Source organism: Catharus ustulatus, chromosome 1 (assembly GCF_009819885.2).
Source record: "Catharus ustulatus isolate bCatUst1 chromosome 1, bCatUst1.pri.v2, whole genome shotgun sequence".
Classification (NCBI taxonomy): domain Eukaryota; kingdom Metazoa; phylum Chordata; class Aves; order Passeriformes; family Turdidae; genus Catharus; species Catharus ustulatus.
The window spans coordinates 87,545,324-87,558,115 of record NC_046221.1 but is presented as its reverse complement, the minus strand read 5'-3'; the positions used below and the strand labels follow the sequence as shown (position 1 = coordinate 87,558,115).

The 12,792-nt window shown below is 37.1% G+C and overlaps 1 protein-coding gene across 1 annotated transcript in view; it reads left to right on the top strand.

The window, feature by feature from the left end:
• Positions 1-12,792, top strand: part of ADCY2 (adenylate cyclase 2) — a 211,986-nt gene that overhangs the window by 176,589 nt on the left and 22,605 nt on the right. Inside the window, exons 16-17 of the mRNA XM_033054038.2 lie at positions 2,048-2,185; positions 10,943-11,062. Of these exons, the coding sequence (XP_032909929.1) occupies positions 2,048-2,185; positions 10,943-11,062 (258 nt within the window). The remainder of the gene's footprint in view (positions 1-2,047; positions 2,186-10,942; positions 11,063-12,792) is intronic.

Sequence of the window (12,792 nt, the reverse complement as noted above, 5' to 3'; positions counted from 1 at the left end):
TGGCTTCTGTTGATGATGTTACTCATCAACTTTCATTGCCCTTTTGAATATATGTAATTTCTTAGCTATTTTTTATTCCTAGTACTTTGTCAGTGAACTTGTCTAGTTTTTTGTGTCTAATGCAACTTAAACTTATCCAACTGCTTTTAAATTCCCAAGAAAACCACAGGACAGTGTAGCTTAAGTTGTAGTAAAGCTCCAGGTGAGCTATAATAAAGGTAAAGAGTAATTAGGGCACTATTTCCTGACTGTTTTAATTTACCATAAATCCATGCTCCCTGACTCATTGGGGTTTAGGCAGACTAGACAGATAACTGAATGATTCATTTTCACACAGATCCATTCCCTGCATCCATCGGAACATTTCTCTTCTGTAGCAACAGCAGCAATCAGTGTTTTGTGCTTCCTACTATATTGAAGTGGGAGGGATGACAAAACTTTTGTAAAATCTATGTGTGGATTCAAATTACCTTGAAATTTGCTGCGTACTTAGGGCTGAAGAACAAGGGTGGGGAGTTCAAAAAGGCTTTTGAGCAGGAATTTTTTGTTCAAATCTTCAGGTCCTTTGAGTTTAGGTTTTTGAGTGGGTCTTTAATAAGGGAGAGGAGTAAAGTGTATGTATAAAAGCTGCCTGGTTTTTCCCTTTTCTTTGTCCATCCTTAAGATTCTAGTGATTGTTTTGAGCTTTCTGGAGCTGAATTCAGAATCTATCCAATTCAGTATGCATAACTCCCTGTCATAAAAGGAAACAATCTGTAAAAAAAGCTCTGAGTATAGAGTGGATTTGTCCAAATGATACATAGATGGGAGCAAAATACTTGTGTGCAGTATGATAAAGACCTTCATGCAAAATGCATCCCATGTAGTGTGTAAGTTAGTAGTGGTGTAATTTAGCATGATGTGCCATAGCTATTGAACTTGAACAAATACATCAGTGCTGTAAATTAAGTTCTGTGTTTGGTAGTTTTTTGTGCTTGAGTTCTCATTTTTGAGACTTCCTGAGCTTGTATCTCTGCTGATGGCTGGGTGAAAACAATATGCAAAGCCATCTCAGATAATATTAAGTAAATAGAGAAAACACATTGAAAAAAACCCAATTATTTCGTGGGATTGTCATGTTCCTTAAATTTTCTTTGCCTTTTTTACAGGGGTTTCATAGAACTGAATTTGACATTTGGAAAGGGCACAAAATGCTTCTAGGCAAACTTATCTTCTCATTGCTAAAGTTTTGGGAAAATTAATGTTTATTGGATGTGTCAGAAATCATTGTTTATTCTTTGTGAGCCTCTTGTGCCTCTAGGCACTATGCATGTATGAATGGAGACTCTGCAATGTCTTCTCAGAAGCAGACTAAATGAGTCAGTTTTTTATTGTTAATTTTGACCACAATATAAGAAAATTTTTCTGTTCACTTTTCTGTCAAATTTTATGGGTTTTTTTCTGTGAAATGCTTATTTGCCTTCTAGATAGTTTTAGGGAAGGTTGATTTGCTTTGCTGTGTTATTTTCCCTTTAAAATTAATTATCAAACAAGACTCCAAAAAATGAAAGAAAAACCTGGAAACTCTCCTGTTTTGTGGGCTGCCAGGGATATATATAGCCTTTTTTCTGTTGCAAAGACTTTGCAGACTCATTATTTACATTTTGAAGTTTCCAGAAGCTACTAAATATGATTCTTTCAATTCAGTCAAGGCAGATCAGTTAATTTCCAAGTGTTTTCCTGATGTTAAAGGTAATGACACTGCTGTTAACTCTGTATTTTGCTATTGTTAGTAATATGTATTTAATGTTTGGCAAGGTACTTGCAAATTACAATTATTTAATGAAAGTGATATTATGGCAGATATTTGAAATAATTTTTTTTCTTTATTTTCATGTTTAATCTTTATCTTTAATTCTCATTAGACTATAACAATTAAATAATTTTGTAATATGTTGTAAAATAAATGCTGCCCTCAGTCTTGAGATATCTTAATTCTACCCTTGTGCATACTCATTCAATGTACTAAAGATCTTTTTTTTCTCTTTTCCAAACTGTTTGTGCTTAGCAATGTAGTAAGAAAGCATCAGCTTCATTGTTGTGGATCCTTAAATCATCTGGAATAATTGCAAACCGTCCTTGGCCAAGGATCACTCTTACACTGACAACCACTGCTATAATATTAACCATGGCTGTATTCAACATGGTAAGGGAAAATGGGATAATTTTTCCTGGCTTTTTGTCCACTTAAGATTATTTGTTGTTGCTGTTATTCAGTACTTGTTTAGATGTTAATTGATGGCCTGTGGCTATGCCAGGAACATAAGTGATAACAATTGCCAGAGACAGAAATGGAAAGCAGAGCAAAAGAAAACACACAGTGTAGTCAAGACCTCTGCAAACAGGATGCTCAGACCCTGGCTAAATTTTTTAAGAAAAATATTATTTATAATGAACAGCAAACAGTTAAATCCCAGGTTGGAATTGCACAAGTCCCTTGGTCATCTATGAATTGCTTAGAAAAACGGTAATGCTGAAAGAATGAAGTATCTCCTCACGGGATTTGTGGAAAATTTTGTGTGAAACAATCTAAGCTTTATTCATTTTGTGATGCTCCTCTGCTGACTCCAAAATGATCATAATGTACACATTATTGATTTCACACACTTGCCTTTTTTTAAAATAAGAAAAAAAAAATCAAAGTTATGTCAAAACTTCAAAAATACTGACCTACAAATTCATTAGGGCTTACACCTACTTAAGCGATTTCAACCTGTGCTTTTCCCTCCTATCAGTGAAAATCCATGTAATTTTATTATTCTTTTGCAACTATAGCAATTGTAGAATAAATCTGGCATTAGTCTGGCTAAAGTATGAATCTTAATGTGTCACTTAATCTGAAGGGTCTGTTGTGTAATGGGATGAGCACTACATGGGATCAAAAGTCTTCCTTATTTTTGTCCTGTTGGCTAAGGTGGATGCTCTTTATAAACCTGTGAAAGTGTTCCAGTTCAGTTCTGTATCTGCAAAGTGGGAACTCTAACATTTATGTAGGCAATGCTTTCATCACAATATCAATGCACAGATATTAGTCATGTTTCAAGTGAGTGAGAATCACGTTTCAGCATTTTTGAAATTGCAACTCTAATGCTTCCTTGAGTTGCTGGTACTGCTGTTACTTAGGATTCATAAAGGACTTAGAAATTGATAATACCTACACTGTTTTATTTTGTTTTCCCACATTTCAGGGGAACCTTAGTCAATCATTTGTTACACTAAGTACTAAATTTGTCCAAATGATGTAATGTGTGCTTTTAAACATGACCACTTGAAATTTCTGGTAGAGTGTTCTCTTCATGTTTAGTGTTAAATTTTCCTAGTCTTGTTAATGTTGGTTTTCTGTTCTTTCTTTTTCCTGCTTTTTTTGAAGGAGTGGAGAGAAACACAAAACCTATTCCATTTCCAAAATCTAAAATTCACTTAAGTGAATTTAGTGTGTAAGGCTGGGAGAGAAGAAACTCAAAGAAGCAGAGGCTGAAAATTAAAATATAAACTGACTTTTCATCAGTGAAAGCAGTTAGCAATGGAAATAATTATTCTGAAAAGCTATTGATTCTCAATTAGCTGAAGACTCTATGCCTTTTTGAATTATAACCTTTAACCAAGCAAAAGTTATACAACAGCATGAACCTCAGAGATTTAGTAACTTGTAAAATGAAGATCAGGCTAGATTTTCTCTTATTTAGAACTCTGTAAATATATTAGAAGAAAAGAAAGAACCTACTTGGATTTAAAGCATAATTTGGGTTAGACTTCATGCATATGATCATTTATTACGTTAAAAAATGTAAGAGGAGATATGGTCAGTAACTGTTTTTTGCTTAGACTAAAGTTCTACTAGTGTGTATAGCCTACTTCAAATTTGGCCTTCAGGTAGTAAAAGACATTCTAACAAACAAAAGGAGTTGTTCAGTACATAATTTTTCGAAAAAGGTTTTAATTTTATTGGCTCATGTCCAACTTTATGTGGACTGAATGTTACAGTAAAACCTAATAGGTGTATTTTAAAGTCTCAGTGCCTTATCAGCAATGTTACAGAGTTACAAATAATCGTTTTCCATGATATTTATGAGATGATAATTGTAAGTACAATTCCCACCTTGAAACTAAACCTTAATAGTTTGACTAGCAAAAATTACTTTAAATGTGATTGTGAAATTTGCATTAGCAAATTGTGGGAGAGACTCTGAAGTATCATTATAATATCTCCAAGCAACATGTACTTAATAGCAGAGTCTGTTAACTGCATTTACTTCCATGAACCATTTCAGTAGGAAAAGGCAAAATGTAGCCATTAAGATTTAATGGAGATAAAAAGTGTCTAACCATGCCACACCTAATAAATCATCATTAAGACCAAAATGTCAAATAAAACTCAGTCTTCATGGTCAAGGGAGACTGGAGAAGAGTGGGGGTGCAATTTTATTTGAAATTAGCTGTTTCAGCCGACATCTAAATCTCTTGTTCAGGTTTGAGACATATGTAGTCCTGATCAGCAAAGGGAGGGTAAACATCGTCTAATGTCACATAGTTCTGAGCTGAAGGAAGAGGGTAAGCATTAGATCTGGTGGTATAAAGACAGCAGGACATCTGTCCTGCCTTTGTCAAGCTGACGTGCTTTAAACTAATCAGGAGAAAGTATCCTGCATGGAGCATTCCAGGCAGCCCAGAGAGACAGTAGGACTGTGTGACCTGTGAAGGGTTAACACTTGAAAACTGAATGAATGACTGCATGCAGTACATCAAATTACTGTGCCTCACCATCCTCTGGGATTAATTTGATCTCAAGGAATAGGGCATGATAAAAGAGTCCTGCAATAGCTCGGTTTCAGTGACTTCTGCATCAAATGCATGAATGGTTCTTGGCACAAGCAACAAGATCTCAGGGTTCTGCTGTCCCACTAACTCTTAATTACTCTAACTACCTGCTTCAAGATTCAAGATCATAGAATCATAGAATAGTTTGGGTTGAAAACAATCTTAAACAGTCATGTAGTTCGCTTGCCCCCACCCCACCTGCCACAGGCAGGGACATCTTCAACTGAATCAGATTGCTCAGAGCCCAGTTTAACCTGACTTTGAGTGTTTCCAGGAACAGGACATCCACCACCTCCCTGGGAAACCTGTTCTAGTGCCTCACAACCTTCATCATATGTTTCCTTATATCTAGTCTGAATCTACCCTGTTTTAGTTTAAAACCATTGCCCCTTGTCCTATTGCAACACATCCTGGTACAGAGTTTGTCCCAATCTTTCTTAGGCCCTTCAAGTACTGAAAGGTGCTCTAAGGTTTCCCTGGAGACTTCTCCAGGCTGAACAGCCCCAGCTCTCTCAGCCTGTCTTCACATGAGAGGTGCTCCTGCCCTCTTTCATCTTTGTGGCCCTTCTCTAGACATTACTTGCTTTCCTGTCTTTTCATACAGTGAATTTTAGCAACTGGACTGTTTCCTCCTAAAGAACACATGTTTAAGAATGTGAAGACTGAGAGAGGTTTGAGTATTTTTGCTCCATTGGTTAATGTATGTCTGTGAGTCCAAGCTACCTTAAATGACACAAGTATTGGCTCCCTCTAAGACACGAATTATATCCTGTGTTCAAATAATGACAAATAGTTAATCAAACCTGCTTTTATTCTCACAGTGGAAAGTTGGTTGCTTTAATATCCCTTCCTTTTAGTGTAGCTGACTCTGTTGCTGAACTTTTGTTTTAAATTACTAAGCCAGTTTGCAGATACACTCTAATTAAACATCCCAGAGTGCCTGGCACATCAAAGACCCTGTTTTGGAGGGTGCCTAATGCATGTCTTTCAAGAAGAATAACAGACACTTTCTAGAGGTTGACCTGGCCAGGGGGTTGGAAGGAGAAAGCACAGCTGAAGTAATGTCATTTAAGTGGTACTTGCAGGGGCCAGTCACAGATCTATTCCAGGATTTAAGGAACTTTAAAAAATCAGTATCAATCTAGGTACACTAGATTAGCAGAGATGCACTGGCAGGCGAGACGCTGCTCTGAAATCATGTTTGTAGCACTTCTGGCTTCTTTCAAGGGTGTGGGAAGAGATAGAGTTCTGCTGTCACTGCCTTTATAAGTGAGCATCTCTCTATATCTGTCAAATACAAAAATCATGCTGTCTGACTCTGTAAAAGACAAGCAGGCTCCTCATCTTTCCTGTTGGTGGGAGCTTGGAACAAGGCAGTGACTGGCCACTACATATTCCCTCTCCAAGGGGCTAGGAATTGCATACATGGTGGCACAAAGATAGTTATGCAGTTTCACTTGGAATATAAACTTTCATAAAAAAAGAAAATACTGAGCAACTTTAATTTGGTCCATTTGCCCATTAACAAGAGACATGCCAAATAACACAGATGCATGAGCACTGTGATGTTAAGAAGCCTTGTACAAACCCAGAGGCAAAATGCTCTAAAATTTCTGCTAAATGCACTTCAGTACTTTCAGGATTCTCATTATCCTTTCACAACTTACCAATATCTCAGCACCACCTTTATTTGGTAAAAAAATGTGTGATAGTCTTAGTAGGAATTTAACATTCCAGGCTGTTCTTAAACCTCTCTTTTTGAGGTTGGGAAGAGAGGGAATGCTGCTGGAATTTGTGATTCTTCACACTATTCTTGGGGATTCTTGTGAGGATCTGGGAATAAAAGTCCTGACTCAACTGCCAGACCAGCTGCCATTTTTCAAAGGAAGCTGTGATGTGCATTCTACATCCAAGTACTTTCATACCTCAGTGAAAGAGATGGCTTCTTTTTTAATGAGATCTAAACTAGTGTATTATGTTGTTTTTTTCAGACAACAAGAGAGATGCACCAATTTGCTTATCCCATGTTTTGGGGGAAGGGTCTGTCACCACATGGCTCCCCTTGAAAGCAGTTATTTTCATTATGTGAGGCAGAAAACTCACAAGTGAGGATTGCAGATCATGTGAACACAAGAAAAGAAAAAACTGTTAGAGTATATCAAGTTAAAATAAGAATGTAATGGTAGCATGCTCAGACGTTCCCTGGCAAGCATTGGTATTCATAAAAAATACTACTTTCATTTGAGTCATTTGAGTAGGTGTGACTGCTTAGTAGGACTGAACCTACTGTTACAAAAAATACTATGTTGAAGAACAATATGTATCTTCAAGGCATGATAGCAGATGTAGATAACTGATGAGAGACAAGAAAGGCAAGTGCAACACATCATTCAGAAATAAGTGTTGTTTGGCTCATGGCAGGTGACAACACTTCCATATATTTCCCCCTCTTTTATTAATATATTAATACATGCATAGATATACCATATTTCATATAGTGTTCTGTGTATAGAGGTAACATTTGTAGGTCAGAAATGCTTTGTGCAAAGTTCAAAACCCAATTAAAATGCTTTTATAAAAAGTAACATATATAAATATGCATGCCATATGCGTTTCTATAATATAATTGTGTTTGAGTTCATGTTATATAATCTTTGCTCTAGGGACATGCATCAAGTGGGATTCTGAAACTAAATATTTCATGTTTACAGAAAAAGTATATGCACTGTTAGTGGGATGTGGGTTCCCTCGGCAAATGCTCTTGTTAACAAAGGCTATTAAATAGCTGGAGGCAGGGAGGGGGAGTAAATCCTCCAAACTGTCCAAAGGGCTTTTGCCCAAAATTGTTAAATGAGACAGATGAGCATCAGCTTGCTTAAAAGTAACCAAGTGACTTCAGAAAATCCTTAGGTAAAGAAGGAAATAATGTGAAAGGAAGTATAAAAGAAACAGAATCACAGAATGGATCAGTTTGGAAAGGACCACACTGGGTCATCTGGTTGAACCTTCCTGCTCAAGCAGGGCCATTCTAGAACTCATGGCAGAGGGCTATGTCCAGAAGGTTCTTGAACATCTCCAGTGAGGCAGACTCCACAACCTCTCTGGGCAATGTGGAAATGTGTAACAGGAGACAGAGAGCTACAAGCAGAAACAGATGACTGTGAAGCACTATTTTAACACTGTCGTAAGTCACCTCTCTGGCATCACAGCTCTGCCTCAGTCAGCAAGAGCAGCCTGCCTGTCAAATACTGTGAGCTACCTGCCGTGCAAATGGGCAGGGAACAGCATGGGCTGGGACCCCTGCTCAGGTTTGTCCCTGCACCCCAACTGCAGGGCTGTCTCTCCAGCATTGACAGCTTGCAGGGAGCTGCACAGGTGCACACAAAGCTGGAGTACCTGCATCTCCTTTCAGCAGCATGTGCCAGCACGGGAACCTGCACTCCCAGAAGAGGGAGTGTGTGCATTTCACCCACACATCCTCTGGGAAGAGGCAGATGTGCAGGTAGCTCTCTGCATGTGTATGTCATTAGAGCTCTTTGGGATCAGTTACAGAAGGTTGTTTCAAAATCTGTAGGCTTTCTTATTAACATTTTGTAGGGTCTGTTTTCATGGTTTATTTGTTATATTTCTGATCCTGATCCTGACTTTGTAGTTCACTGATGGCAGGTTAATTATATGTAGTTTCACATACACAGTTATGTTAGCAAAGCAAGAGAACCCAAAAGAGCAACTGCATAAACACAGGTGAGTGCCAGCTTGGTTTTGGTAGTAGGTGGCATATTGATAACCTTTGCAAATCCAAAACCTTGGGCTTCTGTTGGAGGGGAGTTAGAAAGAGAATGGTGTCAGACTCTTCTCAGCAGAGCTCTAAAACATATCAAAGGGCACTCAACACAAGTGGTGACATGGGAGGTTGGACAGTCTTCAGAAAGACAAAAGAAGTCACTGTGCATGTACGGTGCTGACTGCTGCTAAGGGGCATTATGGGTCTCTGTCCTTGGAAGTTTCCAAGACCTTTCAGTACAGATCTAACATTAGTAAATCAATAAACCATTTTGGCCCACATTTAGTTGCTCCAAATGAACCAGTTCAGGTTTCTCTGTAGCAGTAGTTAAAGATAGAAATGGAGAAAGAATTTAGAGGGGGGTTATACAGTGACTACCTGCAGAGAACAGCGTATGAGAGGGAGGTGACCTATGGAGCTCTATTCTGGTCAACCATGTGTGGATTTTCATATTTAGTGTATAAAAGGGGCTGTGAAATTCGCTAATAAATTAAGGTGACAGTATCTGTGAGGTAAGGCTTGGGATTTTAGAAAGGAAAAAGTCAGGTGTGGATTTGAGTAAAAAAATTAGGATGAAATTTAGTAGTAAAAAGCTCAAGATTATAGTTGGTCTGACAGATTAGTGACAAGAAATTCTGATACATGTTGGAAGCTCATCAGATGGATAGGTGATGAGTTCAGGATTTTAATTAATAATGTGGGTTTAAAGTCAACTCAGCTGAATCACAATATCCATCCACGTGATTGCTTTTAACTCATAGTAAGTATAAACTGCATTTATCTAGGGGTGAGTCCTAGTGAAGGAAAGCTACCTCACATCTGCTGAGCCTTATGTTAATAACTGGGGTGATGTCCATGTGCAGAATGTGTTAAGCTCCTGTAATATCAAGATCTGCCTGAGCCCCAGCTGCATGAGGAACAGTGAGCTATTAAGTTTTTGTAGCTGTGAGCAATGGAGAATTGTTGTAGATGCATAAATTCAGTTTTTATATTCAATTTATTCAATACATATAAATACTTCAAAGGCAGGTGTCAAGAGGATGGTGCCATGCTCTTTTCAGTGGTGCCCAGCAACAGGATGAGGAGCAATAGCCATAAAGTAAAACACAAGTTCCACCTCAATATGAGGAAGAGCCTTCTTTACATTGAGGTTGGAAAAGGCTTCCCGGGGAGGTTGTGGACTCTTCCTGTCCAGTGCCATTCAAAACCCATCTGGACACCTTCTTGTGTAACCTGATGTAGGTGACTGTGCCATGGCAGGTGGGTTGGACTGGATGGTCTCAAGAGGTCCCTTCCTACCCTAAAAATTTTGACTCTAGGATGTATGATAAAATATTTTCAGCAGAATTAGTATTAGTGCTATTGCATGATTTACTGATAAAATCTGGGAAGTGTGTTGGCAGTTTGATCATCCAGAAGGTTGAATTGAAAGATATATGTACAGAGGGTGACAACTAGACTAATTAGGGGAATTAAGAGCTTGTTTTCAGAGAAGGAATGAGAAAAAACGTAGATGGATGAGCACAATGAAGTCTGAGATTACACTAAATATTAGGACCTTAAATATTAAGGAGAGAAAGAAGCTAAGTGAAAGCTAAAGGATGAGATAATGACAAGAACAAAAACAAGAGAACTGGCCATGAATAGTGGTTAAATGTAGAAACAGTTTAAATGTTGAGATTCAAACTACTGGAGTAAATGTAGTCACCAAAATCTAATTTGTTAAGAAAGCACTGGATCACTGCATCAAGGGAGTCTGTATGATGATAGTTTCCTGTGTGATTATGGGCTGAGTTTGATGACCCAAGAGATAACTGGATCCACTTTTCAGTTTCAATTGCATTAGTTCCAATATTAATGTTAGCATTATTATGTTATTGCATCTGTGTAAACCAACTTCGGTAAAGACTTCTTATTTTTTCTTTAATTCTTTCTGTGTTTAAATAGGACATTCACTTGAGGTAAATCCAGGAATTAATATAAATAAGTTTATTTCTTCACTGTCCCTTGGGTGTGTGAGCTTCTGATATACAAAAGTAATATAAAAATGAGCCTTTTGTCTTTTATTCAAGTGGAAAGTGTCAGATGAAGGCTAACAAAGTTGTTTTTGTTTTAGAACACAGGAACAAGTAATCATGCTATGTCATCTTCCTTTTCCAATTTCAAATTAAATACAAAAATAGTGGAATACCAAAGTTAAATGGTTACATGCAAGGCTTTCTCTGCTTCTCCATCTCTATTTTCTATTTTGACCTTAAACAGCTGTCATGGTAATGGATTATATGTTGATTTTTTTTCTAGTTTTTCCTGGATAATGCTGTGATAGCTTTTCCCTCAGTTCATAATTCATCAAATGCAAGTTTTCCTAATTCAAGTAATCAGACACGGTGGTGTATACAAAATAACTGTTTTTTCCTTCCGGTAAGTTCATTTTACATTTCTTTGTTTGTTTATAATAATTACATCAAATTGACTGTTACCAAATCTGCTTGAAGTTAAACACCCACCCGTTTTTGAGACTACATTAAAAGCTTCAATTTTTTTTAGTCAGCTGCAACTGCATTTGAAGCAAGTGGGAAGTTAAATGAGACTAGTACTTCTGAAAATAGAGGTTTTAATGAACGTCAGATTAAAAAAGCAAGAAACAGCATAATAACAAGGAAGCTTAACTCACCCATGCTAACACATTACAGGATATCAAGGTAACACACAGCATCTGCAAAGCAGACTGTGCACTGGAAGCCGGGTTAGTCTTCAGGCAGGTTTCCCATGGTGGGAATATTTTCAAGTGCCTGACCTGAAAATATTCACCATTTTCATCAAGTGTGAAATTGTCACACTTCAGTCACTGCATACTTGGTAAGAGGTGGTGTGAGAGAGGTGGAAATAAAACTCTCATGTAGCACTATATGAACTGCTTAAGAGATCTGAACTGATCTGAAGAAGATGTCATAATGTGAACAAAAGCCCAATGGCACATGCAGGAGGAGGGAGAAGGACATTGCTGCAAAAAAGTGGGAACCGTGTCCTGCGGAGCAATGATTCTTAAAAGGATTACAAAAGACCTGCAGTTGAAAATAACAAGCCATATATTGCGTCAAAATAGGTCAGCTTGGGTTTGGGTGAATAAGCTGGTGGCAGTGAGAGGAGAAGGGAGTTATTTCATCTCTATGGTGAAATAATGAGACCATTACCAAAATGGTGTGTCCTGATTTCAGGATTTATAGCTTTTAAAGTATTAAAACAAATTCTTTCATCTACTGAATTTTGTTTTTGATAGATTGGCATTAAAAAATATGCTAAAATTTCCCTTCTGACATTAATAAATGAAAAAGTTAGCTAAAGATTTTTAAAACTTTAAATCCCCTCTCAAATATGCATTGTTTTCATCCCCAGACACTGCAAAATAAAAAGCTTGAAAAAGCTATAAATTCCTTTTGAGTTCCACTTCTAATTTTTTCTTTAATCTAGAATTAAAATTTCTCTCTTCACTCAATAAGATATTGAATACTTAGACTGAAAAATGTTTGTTTCCTAAATTAAAAAACTGTTTTTTTGAATCTGTGTGTTAGTTTTAATCTTTATTCATGTCGATAAACTTTATGTGATTTATGATAGCAAACCTGACATCTATTGACTATGTCATCTAAAAAGAGTACGTAAGAGCTTCGAGAATTGCTTTAGCCCCAATTGAATTAAGTTCATTTTGAAGCAAAGCAATTGATTTCCCTCCTTCTCAATCCCCCAAAATAACTTTTTTGATTAGTATAGCTTACTTTTTAAAAAGACTTAGCAAAGATTCCTCAGTAAATTATAGCGACATTTTTTGTGTTTAGTTTAGTTTGGTTTTGCTATGATGCTTCCGTAGTTTCCATGCAATAGAAGTTGATGATCTGCTCCAGGGAAAAAATGCAGTCTGGTATCAGTGCTGTCACCTCCACATGTTAAATAAATAAAAGTTATAATACTGACATCTGAAAGATGCAATTTTGGAATATATTTTATTTCACTAGGAATTTTTTTTACAAAATTACTTTGTCCTCAAGTTTTTCTCATAGACATATGGGAGTAGAATTCCTTCTTACTTCATGGAAGATCTTTATACCAATAGAACTGTAGAACTCTTAAATTTTAGAAGAGACCAGATGCAT